The sequence below is a fragment of the Phocoena phocoena genome, chromosome 19 (assembly GCF_963924675.1).
Source record: "Phocoena phocoena chromosome 19, mPhoPho1.1, whole genome shotgun sequence".
In the NCBI taxonomy this organism is placed as follows: Eukaryota; Metazoa; Chordata; class Mammalia; order Artiodactyla; family Phocoenidae; genus Phocoena; species Phocoena phocoena.
Window position 1 is genome coordinate 24,602,942 of NC_089237.1, and position 26,115 is coordinate 24,629,056.

The following is a 26,115-nucleotide window of genomic DNA, read 5'->3' on the forward strand; positions in this document are numbered from 1 at the left end:
CCACCTCTGTCTCGTCAGCTAGTGAACGGGTCCTAATGGGACCTCCTTGGAGGGGAGCAGGGAGGATACAGTGCGATGAGGTGTGTATTTGTTTAGCACGGTACAAGGTGCAGGCATATCGTCAAGGTGATTCTATTTCTCACTCCACATTCACAGAAACAGAAATGTAGAAAATGAAATAGCTCGCTCAGCGTTGCTGGTTTATTTCCCTGCCCCACCCTGGTTTTGGTTTCCGGATTTCCAGGACTCTGGGGTCCCTTGCTCTACCTGGCTGAGGTCATCTCCCACGGCTCTTCTGGCTTCATAGCAGCCAAGGAGACTTGGGAAAGAGAGCTCTCCCGGGGCCTGGAGGGTGACTCTGAAGGCCTAGGGTCCCCCGAGCTACTGCCAGGAGGTGCTTTGGGTGGAAGTGGTGGGTGGCTTGGCCATGCATCCTAGGTTTCAAGTGGTTCTTTCCTCCCCCGCCGCAGGCCCTAATGTCCCTGTTCGTGCTGGCCTCTAAGGACGGCTGGGTGGATATCATGTATGATGGGCTGGATGCTGTCGGTGTGGACCAGCAGGTAGGGCTGAGGTGGGCAGGATCCATCTTTGCGCTCAGGTCACTCACCGTGGGCCAACTTCAGGTGTGATGGGCGTAGGCTTGGACAGAAAGACAGCAAGGCAGGTTGGCAAAACGCCATCCAAGAGGCATCACCTCTTACATCAGAGGCTGTAACTGGTGGCCTGCGGGCAAATCCGGTCATGCTTTATTGGCTTGTAACATATTTAAAACTTTTTGAATTAGTGGTAAGCAGTTAGAAATTGACAAATTTGGGCTTCCCTGGTGGCGCAGTGGTTGAGAGTCCGCCTGCCGACGCAGGGGACGCGGGTTCGTGCCCTGGTCCGGGAGGATCCCACATGCCGCGGAGCAGCTGGGCCCGTGAGCCATGGCCGCTGAGCCTACGCGTCCAGAGCCTGTGCTCCGCAGTGGGAGAGGCCGCAGCAGTGAGAGGCCTGCGTAATGCAAAAAAAAAAAAAAAAAATTGACAAATTTTACATGGAAATCTGGATTTGGGCCTGCTCAGGAGAAGTCCAAAGATCTGGAAACACTGGGCTTGAATTCCTGAAGGGCAGGAGTCAGCTGAATGAAAGAAGCAGCTGCCCCTTTTGGATAGAACATCCACTCTCTATATTTAGCCACAGTCCCCACCTTTCCCTACTGCCTAACACCAAACCCACATCATTCCTTTACATCACCTGCTGGGTCTGCGTAACTGAGTGCACAGGCCCTGTCTTAAGGAACACAGGCTGTAGGGCAGCACCCGTGACAGTTACCCTTGCGCTAATGTCTCCACTTTGTCCTTCCTGCTCCCCACCAGCCCATCATGAACCACAACCCCTGGATGCTGCTGTACTTCATCTCGTTCCTGCTCATCGTGGCCTTCTTTGTCCTGAACATGTTCGTGGGCGTGGTGGTGGAGAACTTCCACAAGTGTCGGCAGCACCAGGAGGAGGAGGAGGCCCGGCGGCGGGAGGAGAAGCGTCTACGGAGATTGGAGAAAAAGAGAAGGAGTAAGGAGAAGCAGATGGCTGGTCGGTAGTCTTTCCACATCTCTCTGAGTCGTACTTTACCTTGGCCTTGCGACTGTAGGGGGCTAGGGGCTAGGGGCTGGGGCTGGGGCGGGGAGAAGATGCTCCCACCCCCTCCCCTCCCCCTTCCCCTCGAGAGCATGTCAGCCTCTAGAGCCTGCATGAAGCAGACCAGTTCAGCCCTGTGAGGGCAGGGGAGCTGCCCCCCTGCGGGGCTCCCGGTCTCGCATTGTGCTCCCCAGATGGTGCCAGGTGGGAGCTGATGCACGGTCCCTCCCAGCTCGACTCTGAGAGGAGCCTCATGGGATGAAAATCCTGCCGCCTTGCCCCGTGCCAGTGCCCATTGACCCCGGGCTTGGCCCAAGTGCCAGCCTTGCCTGCCCCAGCGCTGGCGAGCAAGCGTCTTCATCCTGTGGGACCCAGTGTCTGTAGCTGCTGGGCAAGGCCTCAGCAGAACCTACAGATGGACCGTGGCGTGAGCAAACCCCAGACCCCTCCTTCCTCCCGATCTCCAGAAGAACTCCCTGGCTTCCCGACTGTCCTTTTTTTTTTTGCCAAGTGGTACAAAAATACTCCCTCAGCTCAGGGAAGGTCTGAGGTCACGGGAACTCTAAGGTCATGACGCTCTGGACTTAGACCCTTCAGCCCCTCACCTTGGATCTCCAACATCTCTTGCCATTGGCCGGGTGAGGCCCCCACCCCCTCCCTCCTCACACTCTCGTGCCAGTGGGCGGGCCGAGGCTAAGCGAAAGACACCCAGATTCCAGGGAGGACGCAAGGGGTGACAGGCGTGCGGGTCCTGTTGTCTCCCTGTGTGTCTGCACTTGGCTCCCCTCCCCGTCTGCAGGACTCCTGCCTCTCTGTCTGGTACTCGACAATCTGTGGGACTCTCTCTCAGTCACTGCCCACGTCTCTCTAAGTGTCTTTATGTGTGGGTTTCTCAAGGCCTTTGTGTGTCTGCCTCTGTTTGGTCTGTGGGTTTCCCCTCCTCTCTCTACCCTTTCACAACCGTCTTTCTTATGCCGATAAGATCCGTGAGGTGCTCTGAGTTTTCCCTTTGGTTTGTTGAAATGTGAGTACTACCAAGAGGGTCGGGGGCTGCGGTGCCCCCCTCAGCCCCTGGCTCTATCTCCTGCCACCTGTGAAGGCACCTGGAGCGAGGGGAGGGCTGTAGGGGGGTGTGGGGGAGGTTGGGTGGGACAGAGCCCCCGCTCCCTGTGAGAGGCGGGGCTGCTCCAGTGGGCGGGGCGGGGACACTGGCCTCTGGGCAGCAGATCTGGGCCAGGGGCCCCATCTTGGCTCCCTGTGGATGGCTGAGGCCGAGCAGGTGCACTGCCCCCAGCAGCCGTGCTCCCACGCCGCCCCTCCTTGCAGTCCGCCCTCTCAGCAGGACATCTGCAGGTGGAACTCTTTTGGCAGGAGGCACCCGTGGCCCTGCCTGACCAGCTGGCTCCCCTTCCGGGGTCTGCAGCCTTCTCAGGGGCTGCTGAGGCTGCAGCACGGGTAGGAGTGGACATCTGTTCTGAGGACAGGCTTCCTGCCCTCCCCATGCCTCCGACTCCCTGCCCCTGTGACCCTGATGAGCTGGCCGAATTGCTCAGCTTCCTCGAGTGCCCTGAGCCCGAGTTTGGGGCTGGCACTCAGGACAAGCCACCCTTGCTCAGCACGCCCTATTCGTAGGAAGAGTGAGGGTCAGAGCCCAGGGGGAGCAAGCTGCTGAGGGGGCCCTGCCCAGCGCACCTGGTCCGGCCAGTGACCGATGTCGTGTTTCGTTCTTTTAGATCTAATGCTGGACGATGTAATTGCTTCCGGCAGCTCAGCCAGCGCGGCGCCAGGTACTGCGTCTGGGGTTGTGGGTTCCAGGGTGTGGCCCGGGCAGTCAGGCCCGCCTCATGTGTGCCGGCATCCTCTTTGCTCCCTCTCCATGGCTCACTGATTCTGTCCTCTCGGGGTGAGGGCTAAGGGTCCCTGGGGTGCCGGGCTCCATGGCACCCCATAGGCCTGTGCTAGCTGGACAGGAGGTGAGGGCCTTAGCACACCCCTCCATCCAGCTTCTCTTGGTGGACCCTCCTTGTCTGGCCAGGCTTCCGAGGCCCGAGCTCCCAGCCCCCTGCCACCTCCTCCCAGGCCACACTGTTCGATTTTCAGAGCGGCAATCTCTCCTGCCTCCTTTCGTCTGAAGGGGGTACTTTGATCCAAGCGGACAGGATAAGAGGAGCAGAGAGGGAGCAGATTTGTTTTAAAAATGTAACGATGAATAATTGAACAGACTCATTAATGGCCAGGTAATTGCAGTGGCCACGTCATCGCTGCGAACAGCAGGAATTAGGAATCAAAGGCCCGAGTTAGTCACGTGCCCCTCCCCCAAAAGCCAAAGATTTGGGAGTGAGTTGGGTCATTCTCTTTGAGAGCCGTGGCCCTGGGAAGGCCTTCCTGGTTCTGCCTGCTCTCCCCCGGTCCTTTGGCCCCTGCTCTCCCAGCACAGCCCCCAGACAGAGGTTCAGAGGTTTTGAGAATCTGTGACGGAGTCGTGGCGCCTCGTTACACCCTCTGATGTCTCCACCCAGCGGTTCCCAACCTGTTCGTCCCCATGGGCCCCCCTTGTCATCTCCTCCAACAGACCCCGCATTTTAAAAGACTGTCATTGAAGTTGAGAGCACTTCAATTATGATTTTGTTTCACCGTTTTTATTAATCAACGGCTCATCTAATTGCTAATCAGAGCTTCTGAGCTGCAGAAGCTTTCACACTGAACGATAGCAAAGAAAGACCATTTTGCCATTAAATTAGCTTGTGGGGTCTTAGCACAGGCATATGATTTCCTATAAGCCTTTAGAAAGATTGAGAAGAACCTAAGGACCCCCACGTGGCTGCCTCCTCAGGCTGCTGAGGGATTGGGACTCCAGGCTGGGAACCATGGGCTGTACCTTTCTCCACTTTTCTGCATTCTCCCAGGAGCCTGACTCCAGCAGACGCTGCCCTCTGGGTGCTGGGCTGCTTGATCAAAGGGGACCCCCCTGAGCTGCCATTTGAGAGGTCACCCCTGAGGCCCCGGGTGGGTCGATATCTCCTGTCCTCACGGTGCTGGGCTATGATGTTTGGCATTGAGAGACCATCTGTGGGCTCAGGAGGCTCCAGCTGCTTTGTGTCTGGATTGCCTGGGCCCCACCTCTTAGAGTCAGGCTGTACTGTGAGTCCCTGATGTGTTAGGGAATGAGAGGAGGGTGAGGGGACGTGGCCTTCAGCTTTTCCCTTACAGGTTCACCTGGTCTGTAGGCTGACATGTCTACACACACTCATGCCAAAATACCACAGGGCTGGCCCACAGAGGCTTCTCCCCCAAGAATCAACACGTGCAGATTCCCATGGCCCCCGAGACGGTCTCCTGACATACCCACTTAATGCTAAACACTCTCACACTGCACCGCCCCCTTCTGGGGACATTCTGCCATGCTCCTGTTGGCACAGGCAGGTATGTACACTGGTTACAACAGTGTCTTACCCTTCCAGCTGGTAATGAAGACGCAGAGACCCCAAACAAGGGCTCACGTCACCCCATGTTCCTCTTTCCCAAACCTTGTGTTCTGTGTGGTCCACACTAGAGCTTTTCAAATTTCACCGTGCCTGAGAATCACCCAGAGGACATATTAAAACACAGATTCCCCACTGAGCCCCACCTTAGAGATTCTCACAGAGTGGTCGAGGGTAGGACCTGAGCGTCTGCATCTCCAATCAGCTCGCAGGGGGTGGCGATGGTAGTGCCTCAGTCTACCCAACGGTGTGATGGGGATGAAATCACACCCTCTAGTCTGGGGCTGCTGGAATCAAACACGCGCACCATACCTCCCTGCCAGCGCCACTCCCACCCTGTGCTGTCCCCAGCAGAAGCGGAGCAGCCATATCCCAGGGAGAGGCAGAAGGGAAGAGTCTTTGATTATCAGGAAAATGGTCCTGACCAGACACCTGGGTCCAGCCCAGCTTCCAGGCGGAAGGAGAGACCGGGGCTGCCGCGCAAGCAAGGCAGCTTCAAGTGATCACTCAGCCTCCAGCACCAGCTCTGCTCCCCTCGGCCTCCTGTGGCACCTACCTCCACTCACCCTCTCTCCTTCCGTCAGGACCCACTGACCAGGCCTGGCTATAGCAGCTGAAGGTGGCCTCTGTCATGGGGGCCTGTGTCCCTGGGAGTGACCCCTGCCTTCCTCCTAGCCCCTCCACACTCCTTTGCAAACCTTCCGCCCTGGCTGTGCCTCGCGCTCCCGGGGACCCCTACTAACTCACTGTGCCTGTGGTTCTCACTCACAGCCTTGCACCCCCTACTGCACCTCTCCTCTGCTCCCGCCCCTGACTGGGGGCTGGGCAGTCCTAGGGGTGCCCTTCTCCCCGCTGTCTGACTCTGGTATTTTCTCCATCTAAGGCGGCTCATACTGGTAGGAGGCAGGGAGATGGGGCCAGGGCTGCTGACATGGCAGTGACCACTGGTCAAGGCCCCTCCTGGGCTACAGCTGGAGCTGTCAGAGCAGCACACCCACCCAAGGCTCCTCCCAGGGGTTCTCAATTTCTTCTCTGAGCCCAGGTGCTTGCCTGTAGAACCGAGGTCCGGTAGCAAAAGGGGCGTGGCATCATTCAGAGCCCAGCAACAAGAGCCTTTGGGCAAACTCTTCGAGGGCACCCTCCGGGCCAAAGCCCCAAGGCTTTGTGTCTAAACCCACCTGGCAGCTGGTGAGGGACTGGGGCTGGGAGTTCAGGTCCCGGCTGGCTCCGTTGCTGCCTCACAATGTGTAGATAACTCACTTTTTGATGGGCCTCCTTCTCTCCCTCTGTAAAACAAAGGGTTTGGCCGAGGAGATGCTTATCAGGTCGGCCCTGGTACTCTTTGGACCTGTGCTCTAATGGGGGGATTTCTGGCAGCCTGGGCACCTGCTGGTCTGAGGTCCAGGCCGAGGGTAGAAGGGCTCTGTACAGACCTCAAGGGCCTGGGACCGGTCGCTGTGAACAGATGCCCTGCTTCAGTCGTCCTGCCCCCACCTTCCCTCTGGGCCTCCACCCGTTCCTCAGACTCCTAGAGCAAGGCCAGGAGGCGGTGACAGCAGCTCCATCTGGCCTGGGGCTGCCAACACAGTCAGACTGGGGTGACAGGGGAGGGGGGGGACTCTCCCAACCTCTCCTCTGCATTGTCGCAGCTAATAATAGGGCTAATAATGAGCCACTTTTTCTAACCTAATTGTATTCAAACATTTCAGTTAATTCTCCATTCCTAGTTTAGCATAATGGGATTGGGTGCTTTCGGCACTTATGGAGATTAATGCAGAGAGAGAGTTCCAGCTGCTAAGGCAACGCTGGGCGCCTAGCGCCCTCTGGTTCTGTGGGTACCGAAGGAAGGAAGGAAGGAAGGAAGAGGCTGGCTCGCCCAGTCACCCTCCACGATAGCATCGCTGTGTGGATGACCTGTGGCCTCATGCTGTCCCCTGACCCCAGCCGCTCCACCCCCATTCTCCTGGGGGCCGGGAGGGCTGCCTGAGCAAACAAAGCCACAGTTGGCTGGCGCATCTCTGGAAACAAAAGTATGGCCCAACGCGCCGCATGGTGCACCAGAACACTTGGGGCTCTCTGCCTCTCGGTTATCCACACCTCAAGGCCGATGCTGGTGCGTGGCATCTGGTGAGGCTGGACGGGCGGCTCTTGGGTACTCTTCTGCCTTTGGCCTTTGGTGGGGGCCCACCCAGGCCGCTCCCCACCTCAGTTTACCTCTCTGTTAATAGTCCTGCATGGGAAAGGACAGTTATAACCAAGCTGGCCTGAGCCCAAAGCTTCCTGCCGCCCCTGGCACAGTCCTCAGAGGCTGCAGCCCCGGCTCGCTGGCTTCCGCCCTAGACCTCCTGAGGGGGAAGGGCTGTCTGGGACCTGAGGCCGCCCCAAGCCTCCCCACGGGGTGCCTCTTCTTTCTTTGTGGCTGCCTGGGGACCCAATCTGCCTCTGATGACATGTATCCCCAACTTGGCATGGCCTTTCCTCACACGTGGAGGAAGGGCCCCCTGTAATCTCCCGCCCCCAGATTCGTTCTGCCTGCTTTAGTAGGTCAACCTTCTGGCACCATGATTTTTATAACTAAGTGGTTCACTAATTACAAGAGAAATACGATGCCTCTGACAGATCTCAGACAGTGCTTCCAGCCCAGCCTGCAGGGGAAGCTGCCCTGGCCCCCAGGAGCAGGCTGGGCACAGCCTCATTAGAAACTGGGTGAGCCCTTCAGGTGCGACAGAGCAGAGCCCTGTGGCCGCCCCTCCTCCCTCCCCCACGTGAGGGTTCAGGAGGCCCAGACCCTGCCCCCGCCCCCGGAGGCCCTCTCAGTGGGTTGGTGCAGCCAGCCAACAAGATGTCCAATTTCCAATCCCCGGTTTTATCTCCAAATCCCAGCTCTGTGTAACCTCCTCTGCTCCCCTCGAGAGGCTGAGCTTGGTGGGGGAGCAAGAGCCTTCACCTCTGCATTGATGGAGCTTCCTCTGAGTCCAATAAGACCGGTCGTTTTTCACCTACTGATCTGGCCTTGCTGCAGAACATCGAGTCGAGGGTGTTACAAGGGGCTGCTGGATTTTGGAGGCTGCCGGGAAGGGGGCTCACCTGGTGTCTAATGTGGGTGGGGAGCTCTGCATGTCCTGACCCCTTCTTTGCCCAACTGCAGCCAGTAGAACAAACGCTTGGAGGGGTGACCCTGAGAGAGCTGCCCCTGCCCCAAAAGGGCAGTGCGCGGGGGATGAGGGTGCTGGTGACGCTGGAATGTTTCTGGCATTGGAGGCTGGTGGCTGTGAGGGACTGTGGGTGGAGGGGACGCAGGGGGCAGGGCCCGATGGCTGCTCTGTTCCCCCCTCCCTGCCCCGCTGCCCCACCAGAGGCCCAGTGCAAACCCTACTACTCGGACTACTCCCGCTTCCGGCTCCTCGTCCACCACCTGTGTACCAGCCACTACCTGGATCTCTTCATCACGGGTGTCATTGGGCTGAACGTGGTCACTATGGCCATGGAGCACTACCAGCAGCCCCAGGTAGGAGCGAGTGACTGGCCATCTGGACCCCACCTCCAGCCATGGGCCTGCCAGGCGAATCTAACCCAGCCTGAGCCAGAATGCCTCCGGCGAGTGCTGGGTGCCCTAGAGGGGGTCCTCTTGTACCCCTTGCAGTGACCCTCTGAAGATCGGTCTCATCTCGGTTTTCCAGATGAGGACACTGAGGCTCAGAGAGGTTAGTTGACTTGATCAAGGTCACACAGCTAGGAAGTAGAGGACCTGGTTTCTTCACCCAGCAGATATTTATTGAGTATCTTAAACGCACTGGACCTTTGAGGGTAAGGAAGGCGGACCAGTGCCTGCCCTTCTGGAGTTGAAATTCTCGTGAACATCCAGCTCCAAACCTCACCTGTGGTCTTGCCACCTCTCAAATAAGCCTCCGTCAGCTGCCTTCCACGTCTCAGTTTTCCCATCTGTAAAATAGGGACATCGCACTGATAACGCAAAAGGCCCCTTCCAGTTCTAGCATTCTGTGCCTTCCAGCACATTCTCATGTGATCTCCTCACTGACCCTCAAGGAGAGAGATCCTTCAACACGAAGTTTGGATCATGCATGCGAATGAGAACCCTACTCTATCCTAGAGTGGTGACCAATGGTCAGCCATCATGGTGGGAAGAGATGAAAGGCCCCCTTAGACTCACCTTGTCTCCCAGATCTGGGAAAAATGATAGAGGGGTCAGGGCAGGCATCGTCCCTGGGCCTTAAGAGACCCTGCATCTTGCCTCCATCCCTGCCAGATCCTGGATGAGGCTCTGAAGATCTGCAACTACATCTTCACTGTCATCTTCGTCTTGGAGTCAGTTTTCAAACTGGTGGCCTTTGGCTTTCGACGGTTCTTCCAGGACAGGTAAGAGAGAGGGGAGGGGCATAGGGGAGTGGGCAAAAGGGTATGTTCTCCTGGGGAGATGCCCCGGAGGGTCTAGTGCCTGAAGACCTTTCTTGACTCTGGAGGTTCAGACTGCACTCCAGGGCCTACCCAGGGCTGATGGTGGGCTCGGGGTGGGGGTAGATCCAGGGCCTGAGGGATGGGAGGGAAGGGAGGAAGCTTGGCAAGGCAGAGCCAGCAGACACTGACAGCTGAAAACCAGTGTGGCTTAGACTGGAGCCAGACTGCCTGGACAGATCTGAATCCTGGCTCCATTACTTAGAAGCGGGTAAGTCTGGGTAAGTTACTTACTTAATCGCTCTCCGTTTCCTCATCCACAGAATGGGATATAATAGCTGTATCTACATCACAGTTGTGAAGATTGTGAGTTCCTATTTGTAAAGTCTTTCAAATAGTGCTTGGCACAGAGCAAATACCATATTAACGCTAGATAAAAAACGAAAAGCAGAGGCCCTCGAGCTAAAGTCCTAGCCCTACCTGTGCCACCGACTGGCCGTGTGACTGTAGATAAACCACCGCTTCTCTGCAGGATGGAAAGGCTGGACAGGCTGACCTCCACTCTCCTTTCTGTGGCTGAGAACGTGCCACTCGTGTTGCCACGACCGCCCCCTCCTCTGCAGTGCCCCCCTCAGGGAGCTGTGTCCTGGGCTTTCAGGTGGAACCAGCTGGACCTGGCCATTGTGCTGCTGTCTATCATGGGCATCACGCTGGAGGAGATCGAGGTCAACGCCTCGCTGCCCATCAACCCCACCATCATCCGCATCATGAGGGTGTTGCGTATTGCCCGAGGTCGGTGCCCGGCTGCCTGCCCACCATGGCCACCCTCCCAGGGTGCCCTGCCCGGGGGGAGATGGCAGGGCTCAGCTCTGACTGGCTAGGGACGGGGTGGGGGTGGGTTCCGTGAGCCTTTCTTCCAGCCTCTGCCAAAAGGGGAAGCTGGGGGCCGGGCCGAGGGTGGGGGTGAAGCCACGGCAGCCTGGCCCTGGCTCCACCGGCTGTGTGACCTGGGACCCAGAGGGGCCAGCTCACGACGTTGTCCCGTCCCGCAGTGCTAAAGCTACTGAAGATGGCCGTGGGCATGCGGGCGCTGCTGGACACGGTGATGCAGGCCCTGCCCCAGGTAGCTGGGAGGTGGGGGTGGGTGGGAAGGGTCCTCTCGGGAAGGGGAGGGTGCTCTCCAGAGGGGCGGGGGCTCAGGGACGCTGGCTGGGAGATCCGGTGGCACCTTTTCCGTTTCTTTTCCTCTTTTCCAGGTGGGGAACCTGGGACTTCTCTTCATGTTGTTGTTTTTCATCTTTGCAGCTCTGGGCGTGGAGCTCTTTGGAGACTTGGGTGAGTTGGGGTAGGGAGGGCAGAGGAGCCAGGGCTGGAGACCCAGGGGCTCCCGGACTAACGCGGGCCTCTGTCCCCTTCCCTTCTCCTCCAGAGTGTGACGAGACACACCCCTGCGAGGGCCTGGGCCGCCATGCCACCTTTCGGAACTTTGGCATGGCCTTCCTGACCCTCTTCCGAGTCTCCACAGGTGACAACTGGAATGGCATTATGAAGGTGAGAACCCACCGCAGTGAGGTCCCTCCCAGGGCTGGCTCGGGCCCCAAGGAGACAGCCCCACCTCTTGACTCAAGATGAACTGGATGTGAATAAAAGCATGTAACCTTCTGTCCCCCAGGCCGGAACACTCTGGAACTCCCTCTCCCCAGGACATGCTCTGACTCACACTTCCCAGGACAGTGTCTAGTACTCTTCTGCCCACAGGACACCGTCACTCCCTCCTCCTGCCCTTCCTTCTCCCCCTGCAAAACTCCGTGACACCAGAGACCTGATTTCCCAGGATGGCTCTGTCCGCTGTCCTCACCACCTCACCTCTCTCACCCGCCTCCCCAGGACACCCTCCGGGACTGTGACCAGGAGTCCACCTGCTACAACACGGTCATCTCTCCCATCTACTTCGTGTCCTTCGTGCTGACAGCCCAGTTTGTGCTGGTCAACGTGGTGATTGCTGTGCTCATGAAGCACCTGGAGGAGAGCAACAAGGAGGCCAAGGAGGAGGCCGAACTGGAGGCTGAGCTGGAGCTGGAGATGAAGCCGCTCAGCCCACAGGCCCCCTCGCCACCGGGCAGCCCCTTCCTCTGGCCTGGGGCCGAGGGCCCCGACAGCCCTGGCAGCCCCAAGCCTGGGGCCCCACATGCTGCAGCCCATGCTGAAGCAGTCTCCCACTTCTCCCTGGAGCACCCCATGGTGAGCAAACACCCACTTCGCCTCAAGGGGGTGTGGGATGGAGACCGGTGGCATGGGTGCTCAGCGGCTCGGTGGTTGGGTAGTGTACAGGGAGCGGGCGGCAAGCAGACCCCGGGGATCGTCCTGAGTCGTCTGACCCCCTGCCTGCACGTGGAGGGGTGAGCAGGCCCCTGCCCAGCCCCAGAGGTGGCTGCCTGCGCTCACAGCGTGGGGCCACCCCGGCAAGTCGCTGGCACACGTGCTGGCTCGTCCGTCCTGGTGCCTCCCGTTCGGCCCGGACTCCCCTTCCTGGCTCTTAGGTTCAAGGCTGTTTTCTGTTTCCTTCCTGTTTCTTTCTTACCCTCTCGCCCTGATTTTGCCAAACCTCTTTCCTTCCCCCCCACTTCAACCTGCCTGATTCCATCTCTCAATCTTTTCCCCTGGTCTCTTCTCTTTCCTTCTCCTTCTCCCCCTGTGGGCTCTTCTCATGTTCCATCTCCCGTCTCTGCTTCCTCCTCCCACACCTCTCTCTTCCCCACCTTCCACATCCCCTCCTCCTTCTCTGTCTCTTTGTTGTTATTGTTGTGTGTGTACGTGTGTGCGCACGCGTGTGACCTCTTTCTCTCTCTCTGACTCTTCTCAATCCCCTGCCATGACATTTCCCGTTACTGCTCCTCTGACCCCCACGCCCCTGACTCTCTGGCTCCCCCTATGGGCTGGTCCTACCCAGGACAGACAGCTGTTTGACACCGTATCCCTGCTGATCCAGGGCTCCCTGGAGGGGGAGCTGAAGCTGATGGACGAGCTGGCAGGCCCAGGAGGCCCGCCCTCTGCCTTCCCTCCCACCCGCAGCCTGGGTGGCTCCAACCCACAGGTTAACTGTGTCCCTGTGCTGTGCCCCTTCTCCTGACTGTGCTGGGCTGTGCCATGCTGTGCCATGCTTCTGGGGACGGGGTCGGGGAGGGTGTTTCCTGCCCATTGGGTGTCTGGGGAAAGAACAGCCTCAGGGCCTCAGTTGAGCTTTGGGCCTGGCAGGAGGCAGCCAGGGGTTCTTCAGGCTGAGATCAACCTCTGGAACACATGGTTGGAAGGTAGGAATGCTGAGGTCGCACTTCTGAGGGAGAAGGATACTTGAAGGAGGGGGTCTGGAGAGGGCAGTTGTAAGAAAGAACCTGGAAGAAAAGAGATGGATGGAGCAGAAGACAAGTTGGCAGTGGGACCTTAGCGGGTAGGGGGAGTGAGGTACCAGATCCAGGGGAGAGGTGCTTCGGGGGAAGTGTAGGTGGCCAGGGGACCCATTGAGGGACATGTCTTAGAACACAGTCTCCTTCTTCTCCGTATCCAGTGCCCTCCCCCTCCCCAGTCCTCTGTTTAGTGGCTTTTTAAGCTAAGGAAACAGCTGGGCATGATGGGTGCTCTCCGTAGCCAGTGGCTTCTGACCTGGTCCTGAGAGTGGGTTCCGGGGACCTTGTGGAAATAGGACTTGGCTTCCTCCCCAAGCCCTGCCCCTTCCCACAGCACCACATACTTTTCTCCCCCAGTCCCATTTCACTGTGATCTGCTTTCTGGGGTCCTCTTCCTTCTCCTCTTGGGACCTGTCTGGCCGCCTCTGACCCCCTCCACTTGGAGGTGCACCCCACCAACCCTCCTACTAGGTCAAGGACTGCAGGAAAGCCCCCAGTAGACCCAGAGTGGAAGCAAGGAGACAGGTATCAGCTGGAGGTAGAAAGCCTAGTGTTCCGTGGGCCATGATGGATGATGGCGCGGGCAAGCAGGTTCCCAGCGCCTGGGACGCCGGTAGCCTGATCAAAGAAATGGACGGTGATCCTCAACTGGGAAGGGACCTTGCCTCTAGGGTTCCTGACCTCTTGTTGGGATTCAGCCTCAGATAGACTACAGGGACCTGAACCTGGCAACGACCTAGAACGATCAGTGGGAAAGCAAGTCCCTTCCCAAGGCCTCCCATCCTGAAGGAAGCTCATGGGGAAGGGTGCTGGGGGAGAGGAGGGTGTGGAGAAGGTGACCAGGCAGTCAGCTCATCTGGGAGGCATGGCCCCGCTCTCCCCCAGGGCCCTGTAGGCACTGAAGCCCGGCTGCAGATCCCAGGTGAGCCAGACAGACGCTGTGGCGGCCCAACCCAGTGTGCCCAGTTCAGACCAGCGGGAGGAGAGCATCTCCCAGAACCTAAGCTGGAGAGAGCAGGCGGAGGAGGGCCCAGGAGGGGAGACGCCAGAACCTGGGGGGAGGCCGAGTCCTGCCAGGCTTTTGGAAGCAGAGAAAATAGTCAGAAAGCAGTCATCAGATTGGCAGATTTGTCCCCAGCACCGCCCGCCACCCCCATGCTGCTCTGTCTGTGCTGGGAGCAGAGAGGCGCTTTGCGGACCTTTCTTCATTTTTTTCCTGGGATCTTCCCTCTCCCTGCTCCCTCCCTGGGTGGTGGTAGTGTGGGAGGGGCTGTCAAGGTTCCTGGGGCATCTTTAGAACGTGTTTCTGTGTCTCCTGCTTTGTCAGTGTTTGCCCTGGCTCTTTGCTGCCTGCGCAGCCTCTCTGATCAGAGCAGGGGTTTGGGGGTGGGGGAGGGGAGGCGCTCTCAGTTTACTTGGGAAAGGGGTGGGGAGAGAGAAAGGAGGCCTTTTCTCCTTACGCTTTGTGACCGGGGAAGAGGGGCTCTGTGTGCGCACGCGAGAACGTGCAGTGTCTCTGTTTCTTATGCCTGATCATCTCTCTCCCTGTCTAGATCCCTCTAGCTGAGATGGAGGCTCTGTCTCTGACGTCAGAGATTGTGTCTGAACTGTCCTGCTCTGTAGCTCTGACGGATGACTCTTTGCCTGATGACACTCACACACTCTTACTTAGTGCCCTGGAGAGCAATGTACATACACACAGCCCCCCACTGCTCCCCCGCCTCCCCAGGGGCCGGGCTGGCTGCAGGGCTCCAGATCCCTCCCCTCCTCTCACTCTGCCACCAGGCCCCACCCAGAGGCAGTACTTAGTGCTCCAGGCTTTGCTAGGTCTTTCAGGTTCCCCACGGTGGACAAAGTAATTAGATAAGATTAAATTGGGGCCTTGCCCAGAAGGGCCCAGGGGCAGCAGTTGTGAAAGGGTTAATCCAGACACCCGGGAGTGACAGAGCTCAGGTCAGAGGTGTTATCAGGCAGCTGACCGAAGGGCCTGTCTGGACACAGAGTTGGTCTCTGTATGTGGAGCCCCGTGCAAGCCAGCCCTCCCCCTCCCTGCACCCCTCCTTCCCACCCCCGCTTCCCCCCTTGCCCCAACATGAGCCATTCACCACCACGTAGTGGGTGAGAGCCACATCTCTGCTGCCACCACCATGCCCTTCTCCACCTGGGGGGCCGTTCCTATCTCCCCCGTCACTGTCCCTGTATGTCCCCACGTCCTGGGGCGATTCTTTGTGTTCTGACAGCTTCTCCACCCTTGCCCGGCTCCCCCGTCCCCATCTGACTGTGGGCAGCCCCCTCCTTCCTGTCTTCCCCCTCCTCTTGGGACTTAAGGAGGGACAGGGGGCCCCTCCTCACAGCAGGGCTCTGTTGGGGCAGGGCCTTGACCTTAGGGGTTCCTGGGGGTCTTGGAGTGGTTGGCAGAAGTGGAGCCTGGGTCTGAGAGAGGAAGTAAAGGATCCAGACTGTTTTCTGACACAGCCATTCTCAGGCCTTCTGGGGCTACTTAACTGGCTGGGTCCACATCGGGACACGAACCTACAGCCTCTCTGAGAGCCAGGAACGGACAGGGTGATGCAGAAATCCCTTGGGAACAAGCCTTGTCTCCCTCCAGCTGGGGTCAAAGGCTGATTATTGCCTTTCTTTGAAATAGATTTTAAAAAATCCACTCCCACCCGCAGTCTGTCCACGAAGGAGGACCTGAGCCCATGGTACCCAGGCCTTGCTCCTCACACACCGCCTGCCAGTCACTGTGTAATTAAAGGGAGGTGGGGAGGGGGCTGAACCAGCTGTGACACACTTGTTCAGCCGTCACTCAGTTAGCCCGGGGCTGCCTTGTCTCCTGCTCATTAGGAAGGCCCTCCCCTACTCCCCAAGCCCCAGCACAGCGATTGGGATGCGGGGCTGTTGTTAGCTTTTAACTCTCCACTGTGCAGCTTCAGAGACTCTCAGTGGGGCCTTGAGAATGAGCTCTTGGGCTGGGGGCTGGGGGCTGGGGGCTGCTCTCCCTCCTCTGGACACCTCACGCCTCTGCCATCCCCTGTGGAAAGCTCCAAGATGATGCAGTATGAATAGTCTTCTGGGGTCAGGGCATCCTCCTACCCCCTTCCTCCCTGTGTATGGAGGGCTCATCCGTGTGTCTGTCCCTTCTCCCCGACCACACTCATCCCATCACCACCTTGTCCAGGGAGGGGATGGGGGCCAAGGCCTTGGCCGGGGGGGTGGGGTGGGGGTGGGCTTCTGGTTTCTGTTGCCAAGCTCTGCCTCGGTTACCCAATCTGGATGCCCCCTCTTCCTCCCATCTCCCTCCCCTGTTCCTTTTGCAGATGGAGTCCCACACTGAGGAGGTGCCCGTCATGCTGCGACCAGATCTGCTGACTGTGAGGAAGTCTGGGGTCAGCCGAACGCACTCTCTGCCCAATGACAGCTACATGTGCCGGGATGGGAGCACTGCCGAGGGGTCCCTGGGACACAGGGGCTGGGGGCTCCCCAAAGCTCAGTCAGGTACCAAGGCTGGGGGCAGGCCAGCTCGGCTCACACCAGGAGATCCGTCCTTGCCTAAGCCCAGTCCTGTCCTCGGGAAGTAGGGGTACTGAGGCAGACAAAGAGGTGTCTCCTACCTCTGAGGAGCCCCCAGCCTGAAGGGGTCAGCCAGCCCCTGCCTGAGGGAGCCCCCAGCCTGAGGGGAGTGGCTTTCAATCCAGGGTGGGGGTTGGGTGGTGAGGGTAGACGCCCCGGTGGGGAGAGTGGACGGGAGGGACGCAGGTGGGAGCCAGCACATTGACTCTCCAGTTCTTCTCTCTCCCCCTCCCCCCTCCCCTCACAGGCTCTGTCTTGTCCGTTCACTCCCAGCCAGCAGACACCAGCTACATCCTGCAGCTTCCCAAAGATGCACCCCATCTGCTCCAGCCCCACGGTGCTCCCACGTGGGGCACCATCCCCAAATTGCCCCCACCAGGCCGCTCCCCTTTGGCTCAGAGGCCACTCAGGCGCCAGGTGAGCAGGTGTAGAGCGTGGACACGGACCGGGGCTGGTCTCTCTGCTGGGAATCCTAGGCTGTTGGTGGTGACCAGGGTTGCCACTTTCATTCTCCCAGCAAACATTTATTGTGTGCCAATGATGTGCCAGACTGAGTTCTAGATACCAGGGACACAATTCTAGGCAAAGCAGAAGTGGTCTGTGTCCTCTTGGAGTTTGCACCCCCTCCTTTGTTTCGCCGAGGAGGCCCGGAGACCAGAGGGGGCCATGGTTGTCCAGGGACACACGTCAGGTTGGAGGTAGAACCTGTTCTCTGGCCTCCCTTTCCGTGGCGCAGAGCTGCCTCCCTATTCTCTGTACTTCTAGACCTAGCTAAGGGGCACAAGGCACGTTTTAGATGTCTCCTCTTTTGGCCAAGCCCGGCGCCTACCTTCCAGAGCCCACACTCCAGGGGCACAGAGCAGAAGCTCGTGTAGCCAGGTGAGGCTTGTCTGCCCCCACTGTGACAAGGCCACTACCCACGCCATGTGTGCCTCATGTGTGAGGATAGCTACATGAGGATCTGCTCAATCCAGCACATTTGGGGAGCAGGCACCGTCCTCATCCCTTCTGCAAATATTCGCTGAGGAGCCTCCATGGCCGGGCACCGGGGACATGGACAAATGAGACAGCCCCTGCCCTCTGGAGCTCATGGTATAACAGCAGAGACATATACCCCGTCAGGTCATTGCAGCAACAGGTCACAGGGTGCTCACGTGTGTGGTGCAGCAGGGAGCAGAGGAGGAAGGGGTCAGTTTTACTTTGGGGTGAAGATAGTCGGGTATTACATCACAGGGTACCTGAGCCCATGAAGTCAAGGGATGCTTGCCATTTGGGAAGGGTATTTAAGGCCCAAGAAATAGCCTGTACAGAGGCTGGGAGGTGTTGTGAGCAACAGCTGGGGAGCAGAGCTGGCCCAGTGCTTTCTTGGATCGCATGGGTTGGGAGCTGTACAGAGCGATTCCTGCAGGCTGGGGGGTGGGGGGTGGGGGCACAGTGGACAACAGAGGTCAGACTGCGTATGACCCGCATCTCCCAACAAGAGCAGGTACTGGTACCCCTGCCTAGGGTGGTCCTGCCTGAAACTCCATGGAGGGGGGGAGGAGGGGCTCTCTGACCTGCCAAGTGGGACAGTTCACAGGGGAGAGGAAGCCCCTGGGCTGAGCCCTCGCCCCACCCCATACAGGCAGCAATAAGGACGGATTCCCTGGACGTTCAGGGCCTGGACAGCGGGGAAGACCTGCTGTCGGAGGTGAGCGGGCCCTCCCCGCCGCTGGCCGGGGCCTCCTCCTTCTGGGGCCGCTCCAGCGCCCAGGTGCAGCAGCATTCCCACGGCCAGAGCAAGATCTCGAAGCACATGCCCCCGTCAGCCCCCCGCCCGGGCCCAGAACCCACGTGGAGCAAGGGCCCATCGGAGATCAGAAGCAGCTTAGAGCTGGACACGGAGCTGAGCTGGATTTCAGGAGACCTCCTGCCTGTGGGCAGCCAGGAGGAAGCCCCGTCCCCACGGGACCTGAAGAAGTGCTACAGCGTGGAGGCCCGCAGCTGCCCGCGCCGGCCTGCGTCCTGGCTGGATGAACAGAGGAGGCACTCCATCGCCGTCAGCTGCCTGGACAGTGGCTCCCAACCCCGCCTGGGCCCTGGCCCCTCTAGCCTCAGGGGTCAGCCTCTTGGGGGACCTGGGAGCCGGCCCAAGAAGAAACTCAGCCCGCCCAGTATCTCCATAGAACCCCCAGAGAGCCAGAGCCAGGGCCCTCGGCCCCCACCCAGCCCTGGTGTCTGCCTCCGCCGGAGGGCTCCATCCAGCGACTCCAAGGATCCCTCGGCCTCCGGCCCTCCCGACAGCATGGCTGCCTCGCCCCCCCCAAAGAAAGACGTGCTGAGTCTCTCTGGTTTATCCTCTGACCCAGCAGACCTGGACCCCTGAGTCCTGCCCTACTCTCCCACTCACCTTTCTCCACTGGGTGCCAAATCCTAGCTCCTCCTCCTGGGCTATATTCCTGAAAAGTTCCATATGGACACCCTCCTCGCCTCAGTGGCACTGGGCACCGGCAAGCAGAATTTCCAGAGTTAAAAGCAGCAGCCGTGGCCACCCTGCTCCAGGCTGAGAGAGACAGGCCCAGTGGAGCTGAGGTTCCCGACACCAGGAGCTGTTGGGAGAAAGCAATACGTTTGTGCAGAATCTCTATGTATATTCTATTTTATTAAATTAATTGAATCTAGTATTTGCGGGATGTACAACATTTTGTGACTGAAGAGACTTGTTTCCTCCTGCTTTTATGTGTCTCAGAATATTTTTGAGGCGAAGGCGTCTGTCTCTTGGCTATTTTAACCTAAAATAACTAATCTAGTTATATTCCCTCTTCTTGCAAAGCACAAGCTGGGACCGAGAGTGCATTACAGCCCTGATGGGGGCCCATCTTCAGTGGAGAGCGAGAACCATTTTGGAAACTGTAATGTAACTTATTTTTTTCCTTTAACCTCGTCATCATTTTCTCTAGGAGAAAAAAAGAAAAAAATAAGATTTTACAAATGAAATGGAACCTTTTTATATATACATACATACATATCTATATCTATATCTATAATAAAGTAATTTTCCAAAATAAAAAGTTAATCACGGTCCAAAGTAAAAGCAAAAGGGACAGAATTAGGCATTTCCAGATGGCACTGGAGAGAGATTCCTGGAGATGGGGAGTGGGTGGTGGGGAGGGAAGGGTCAGAGCTGCCTCTGTGTGTGTGTGTGTGCGTGTGTGTGTGTGTGTGTGTGTGTGTGTGTGTGCCAGAGAGAGAGAGAGATGCTACGTGCCTCTCCCCAGAGGGCTGCAGTCTTGCAGCCTGGTGTCCCAGGGGTAAGGGAGGAGAGAAGCCTCTCTGCTGGTAACAGGCTGGATGAGCAGTGCACTTCTGCTTCTATCAAAGGTTTATCTCTTCCCCTTAGCCAGGCAGCTCTGCGAATGTGAGTGATTCCAGATTAACTCTTATTTCTGCTGACAGCTATCAGCCCCACGGTGAAAGCTGGAATTGGGCATAATGAAGCTGTTTTGGTTAATGGGGCCGACTGAGGCTGGGGGAGGTGCGTCAGCTGCGGCAATGGGGTTTTGTGAGGTACAGGGAAGGAGGCAAATGCTTCTGGGTTTCCCTTCCTCAGGCTTCAGCCCGGGTGACCTGCGGAGGGCGGGGGGGGGGGGGGGGGCACTGACCGGTACTGGCACTGCGGGCACTGCCCCATCAAGGCTGGCAAGGGGATTCAGCTATATAAACAGCAAGCTGCTCCCTGCTGAGATGGAGGGGGCCGGGGCCAGGACCTCCCAGTGGAGTTGATAGGGTGGGGCAGCCAGGCTACTGGAGTGGGGAGCTGGCCCCCTGGGGGGGTGATGAATGAGCACCATCAAGGAGTTTACACGGTCTGCTGCTGCCTGCCCAGTGGGAGCTCCCAGAGGAGGGAGGGGGCGAAGGCAGCCCGGCAGGCAGAGGGGAGGAAGGGCGGAGGAGGAGGGGCCAGCGGCACAGCCCAGAAGCTCCTTTCTGGGGCTACCATGGGCAATATTCTTTTGTCTGAAACCCTGGTGCCAAGGGCACCAACCACAGACTCATCCAGTCTGTCCCTGCCAGCTACCCCCAAACACCCACCTCAACCCCAGCCCCTTGAACGCCCTTACCCCCTTACCCCCAGCCCCTTCAAACCCCAGGACTCTTGAAACCTTAAAGGCAGCTTGGGTTTGGAAGCCCTCACCCACAGCCGCCATCCGAACCTGGGATCCTGGGGAAGTTGGGGGAGGCTACTGGATGGTTGGACCCAGAAATTTTGTCCCACCCAGTATCTTCTAAGCTGGTGAAAGTTTTTCTAATTGCTCTTTTGGACGGAAATGACACTGCTCCTTGAAGCAAACACCTGGATTTATCCTCCTAGGGTGTGAAATAGCGTGAAAGCTTTTCCTCTGGCCTCCTTGGGTGGGGAGGGGAGGGTGCATGTAGGAACTGCCTTCCTTAAAAAAAAAACAAAGAAAAGCAAATCTACACAAAATTCCTAGAGCTTTGTCACCTGGGTCTGCAGATTAAGCTTTGATCTTTTGGTAGCGTCCTGTAGCTGTCTATTCCTTAATGAGGGTAGGAAATTTGGAGAGGATGCTCCGGGGTCTTTTTTTTCGTCTAATGGTTAGAGGATTCGGGGTCAAGGTGAAACCAGAGAACTGGGCTGCTACCCCCTCCCCTCAACCCCAGACTTCCCAACCACCCTCTGCCCCGAGGACTCCTCAGAGGAGTGGATACGTGGATATCTGAGGGGAGATGATGGAAGCTGTTGTGTCTCATTAAAAGCGTTTTGAAGTGGAAATAATAATTTTATTAACAGTTGTAATAATAACAAGGATGCTAACCTTGTCTGGATGGTTATTTGATTCTGCTCTAGGATACATCAGAGGTGGGGAGTGAAGGGATCTGAAGGAGGCTGGGGTGGAGGCAGCAGGTCTTGGATTAGGGCCTCCAGGACAGGGTTGGAACTGGCCGGGAGCTTCAGGGATGTGGGGGTTTTGGAGGTAAGAACATCTATGCTGGCACTTCTGCTCTCAGCCTCCTCCTCGTGGGTTCAGAGGGAACTGTGTTAACAGCTGCAGGCCCCCACCTCGGGCTTGCCTGTTTCTGCTTCCTCCACCTCAAGACTCCAGGAAAAGGTCTATCTGGGGGCGGGGGGACTAGGAAGCGGAGCGAGCAGAGCGGGTGCTAAAAACAAATCTGAGCCTCATCTGCAGTATCTCACTTATTTCTCACAATACCCTAGCAAGGGAAGTACCGTGGCTATCATTTTCCCATGATGCAATGGGTTCAGAAAGGTTAAGTGACTTTGCCCAAGATCACACAGCCAGGGAATGGTGGAGCTGAGCTTTGAATCTTGACCTGGCCAACCGCCAGACAACTGGCTTCACACTACCCCAGCCTCTCTTCCATTGTGGAAGGAATGGGACATGGTGTTAGGAGTCCTGATCACAAAACGACTTGCCAAGGAGGACTTTTCCAAAGCAGTCGCATTTGTGTTCATGGAAGTGTACTCCTGAGCTCCCGGTTTGGTGTCCTCAGAGGCTTAGAGGAGCCCATATTGTGTGGAGACAGGCTTGACCACAAGAGAAGGTGTCCCTCAGCTCCAGGTGCTTGACCAAGAGATGGCCAAGTCTGACTCTGCAATTACCAAGTTTCCCAGGCACCATCTTTCCCTGGCAAAATGCTGCCCTTGAACCTCAAAGCACCTGCTCTCCTTCTCCTCCTCCCACCCACCCCCCCCTTGCTTCTTTCTGTCCTCTCCCCTGCCCCACCCAGACCTCTCTCACTTTTCAAACATTTTCACCTCCATCGTCACCCCTAATCCCCACCCATCACAGCCCAGTGCCCCATGGCCTCCTCTCACCTTTCCTGTGGGGGGGGTGGGGGGTGGGGTGAAGGTGGGTGGAGAGCTGGCAACAGCAGTGCAGTGAGGGCATCAAACACCAGGTGGCAGCAACAAGGCACCTTCACCTGGTGCCACCCTGGTGCCCCTTCTGTAGAGGGACCTAGCCAGGGAGAGGACACCAACACTGATGGACACCTTCTGCAGACAGGTGCTGTGTGCAGCCCCCATAGAAGGAAACAGGCTTGCAGAACCCAGTGAAGGACTCATCTGTGTGTGGGGAATCCCAGCCATTGGAGCGCTGAGCCCATGGTGCCCAGTGATCCCAGCCCACAGCCAGTGGACCCAGGACTAATCCAGGACAGTTGTTGCCAGGAGAGGAATTAACTCTCAAAAACGAATTTAGTTGTGGGCTGGCACCCTGCTCTGAGGACACAGCAAGACAGGCCAAGGAGGTGATTGCTCCAGCAAGCATCGATGAGGGAATTCTGCTAAGAACTTCCGAATTCTGTGTGTCTTAGCACTGGTCCAGGTGTGGGAGATGCTGACCGTGGCCCACGGAGCTAATTAATTCTTCTTGCTTTGAAAACTCCTGAAGCAGGCACAGCAGCCAGTGCTCACACACCTGCCAAATCAGATCAAAGTGCAGATTGGGGGCAGGGGGCAGCCCTGCAGAGGCCACAGGTGGGGGAAAGAGGCCCCGCCCCACGGCATAAGAGGAGAGAGCTGGCGTTTGAGAGCTGGAGGCTGCTTTGGGGCTGCTCCAGACCTTCAAGGAGCCATGGGGTAAAAGGAGCCAGGAGGTGAGTGGAGGGGAGAGCTAGCAGCCTTCACTGTCCCACACCCTTCCCCCGTCCTGTCAGTTCCCACCTGACTCTCCCCATCTGCAGCATTTCCTGTCCCTGGGTCTCCCTGACCCCCACTTGCTCTCCTTTCTTCTCTCTGCTGTCATTCCTGCTGGAAACTGTAGCTTGCAATTATCTTATCTTTCCATCTTTCTGCCAGGAAACTCACGATGCTGAGTTCCCGGGGATGCTCACTGGCAGGGGAGACGCAGCACGGTCTGTGTGCATCCTGCGTGGGGCTGCAGTCATTCGAGGAGAGAGGATGGGGCTGGGGTCATTAAAGCTGGGGGATGTCAGTTGCCGGCCAACCCACAGGTCTCTATGGCTCCTGTCAGGACCCTCAAGCTGGAAACATCTTTGTTCTGAAAACTCAAAAGCAGAGCGGACAGTGCCCACTGCTGGGACTGTACCTAACGCTACAGTGGCCTTGCTACTTATGACCTCTTCTAAGGACACAGGATGCTTGTTTAGTCAGTCAACAAACATTTTCTAAAGACCAACTTTGCCGGGCACTGTCCTGGGTGCTGAGGATACAGTGATAAACAAGATTATCCTTAAGATGGTCCCTATCCTTAAGATGTTTGCAGTCTTTTGGGGGAGATAAGCAAGACAATCAGTGACAGAGTACAGGGAGGGAGGGAGGGCTGTACAGAGGAAGGGCCCCTAGCCCAGGACTGGGGTGGGGGAGGTTCAAGGAAGGCTTGGGGGAGGGGGGGTTGAGTAAAATCTTCAAGAATGAGTAGAGTTTGTCAGGTGCAGAAAGGGAGGTGAGGCACAGGGAGGAGAGTACGCCAAGCAGTCTTGAGAGGGGCGGGGCATGAGTGCAACAGCTAAGGATACAGGAAATGCATCCTGCCCCGAGGATGCATGGAAATAGCCCAGCCTTCAGAGACATGGAGCTCATCCTGCCTCTGCCAGGGTAAGACGACTCAGGGCCTCACTTTTCTTGCTCTGTTGAGAACGACCAAAACCATAATGTCCCAGGAATATCGTAGTTGTCATTCAACGGCTGTGTGAAAGGGGCCACATTCCACGAGGGGCCAGGAAGGACAAACTCCCAGTGAGTGCCTCAAGAGAGACGAGACGGGAGGAGGCCAGGATTGCCAGGTCTCCCACCACGATCTCGGAGGTTCCCACCCAACGTCGCAGGCTTGGGAGTGGCTCTCCAGTAGCAAGATGAGAAGGCTGGGGCCAAAGAGAATGGGGCTGCAGCCACAATGCTGAAGACAGGACCCAAGCGTCCTAGCCCCAGACTTGAGGAAGGGTTAGTGGAGGATTCCCAGCTGCTCCCCATAGAAGCCTAGATCAGCAGGGCAGGAAGAGACCTCAGATGGCATCTTGTCCAAGTTGCTCAAGAAAATGAGTCCCAGGGACATCAAGGGGCTCGTCACACAGTATACTAAGGTTCTGCCCAAAGTGTGGAGGGGCGTTGGAGGTGACTCAGTCAATCCTTGCCCTCAGGAACTTCACAGACTGGCAGAGAAGACAGATTCTTCACAACTAAATATAACCCAAGACACACTGCTACAAGAGTGTGAAAGCTCTATAGAGTCTGGCTCAGAGACGGAGGGGGCTGGGAGACTGGGTGAGTGGAGGGCAGGGGTGCAGACAAAGGGCTGAGAGGACTTGCCCAGTGGTGGGGGAGAAGCCCCCAGTCCACTGCCTGGGGAAGGGAGAGCCTTGTTTACTCTGCTCCCACCCCCACCTCATGCCGGGCTCAGATCTCTGCTCTGATAGCCCATGGCTGAAGAGACTTCCTTCCGGTGACTTCCTGCCTGCCCAGAGGGATAGGAGATGGCTGCCGCTTCTGTGCTATCTTCCTGGCACCCACCCACACCGGCTGCTGAGCAACCAAGCGGGAAAACGCATTGCTTTAGGAACAAGGGCAGGGAAGGGATCACCTGGGCAGACCCTACAGACAAGAGCAAGGCTGGGAGGCAAGGGCAGAGGAGAGCTGGGCCAGGGGAAGAGGTGCCGGGGGAATGGGGGATTCCTTGTCAACCCCAAGAGGGGTGGTGAATTGGCTTCTGGGATCCCCTTAGGGAAGAGAGGATGACTGGGGGAGTGGAAGATGGAGGGAGGGAGGAAGCGGTCCCAGCATGGCCAAGCTGTGGCAAGCAGGAGAAGGAGGCCATTGACCCCAAAGCCGTGTTACTGATGCGGAATGTGGAGAATCAGTCTCAGGAGGAATGTGCTAAGGCAGGGCCTTTCCTGGGGCCTTACCTGCCCATCCCCCACCCTCACCAGGCTGAAGTGGAGGAAACCAACGCAAGGTGGATGCCTACTAAATGTGCCAGGAGATACGCTTGATGCTTTACGTACCTTTCCCATTTAATCCTCAGAGTAACCCTGTGACATAGGTACTATGATCATCCTTGTTTTACAGATATGAGAGTGGAGGCAGGGAGTGGTGCTGAAGGAGCAGGTACAAAATCAGGGAGGGACAGAACCACAGGCAGGCAGTAGTTTAAGAGAATCATGGGAAGCCACCATCTGGATGATGCTGGGACCCCCTCCCATCCCTCCCTCCTTAGGTGTACACACACACACACACACACACACACATGCACTTTCTGTGTTGGTGTCTGCCAGTTCCCGGACAACTTGTGGGGCAGAGGTAGCCTCTGGAGTGTCTGGGCACACAGCTCTTCCCATTTCACAGATGGGGAGACTGACATTCAGAGATGAACGTGACAAGGATCTATTCACGGAGCGAGTCTTGCTAAGTCCCTTTTCATGTCCCTTGACTCCTGGGGGCCACCCTCCCCCCCCCCCACTCCCCGCAGAGTCGTGCGCGGTGGGAAGGGGGGTGTGTCCCTTGGAAACAGACCCTGCTCCAGCCCTATCAGCCTCATCTTTCCGGGGCATCTCTCCGGCGCGGCCCAGTGGCCACCCGAAGGGCTTGTCACTGTGTCAATGGCCCGCCGCCACTGTCCCAAAATCCCTCCCGGAGCCGCAGTTTC

At 57.6% G+C, this 26,115-nt stretch overlaps 1 protein-coding gene across 28 annotated transcripts in view; it reads left to right on the forward strand.

Moving 5' to 3' along the window:
* CACNA1G (calcium voltage-gated channel subunit alpha1 G) overlaps positions 1 to 19,533 on the forward strand; it is a 62,256-nt gene extending 42,723 nt beyond the window's left edge. For 2 of the 28 annotated variants that reach the window (XM_065897392.1, XM_065897393.1), the window contains 14 exons: positions 471 to 560; positions 1,359 to 1,572; positions 8,456 to 8,607; positions 9,367 to 9,476; positions 10,171 to 10,304; positions 10,565 to 10,635; positions 10,769 to 10,847; positions 10,942 to 11,063; positions 11,400 to 11,753; positions 12,463 to 12,606; positions 14,470 to 14,604; positions 16,237 to 16,414; positions 16,737 to 16,906; positions 18,114 to 18,854. In XM_065897392.1, the coding sequence (XP_065753464.1) occupies positions 471 to 560; positions 1,359 to 1,572; positions 8,456 to 8,607; positions 9,367 to 9,476; positions 10,171 to 10,304; positions 10,565 to 10,635; positions 10,769 to 10,847; positions 10,942 to 11,063; positions 11,400 to 11,753; positions 12,463 to 12,606; positions 14,470 to 14,604; positions 16,237 to 16,414; positions 16,737 to 16,906; positions 18,114 to 18,854 (2,694 nt within the window). Of the gene's footprint in view, positions 1 to 470; positions 561 to 1,358; positions 1,573 to 3,350; positions 3,405 to 8,455; positions 8,608 to 9,366; positions 9,477 to 10,170; positions 10,305 to 10,564; positions 10,636 to 10,768; positions 10,848 to 10,941; positions 11,064 to 11,399; positions 11,754 to 12,462; positions 12,607 to 14,469; positions 14,605 to 16,236; positions 16,415 to 16,736; positions 16,907 to 18,113 lie in introns of all 28 variants that reach the window. The other 26 variants (XM_065897395.1, XM_065897398.1, XM_065897419.1 and 23 more) reach the window with 20 other exon arrangements.
* The last annotated feature ends 6,582 nt before the right edge of the window (positions 19,534 to 26,115 follow it).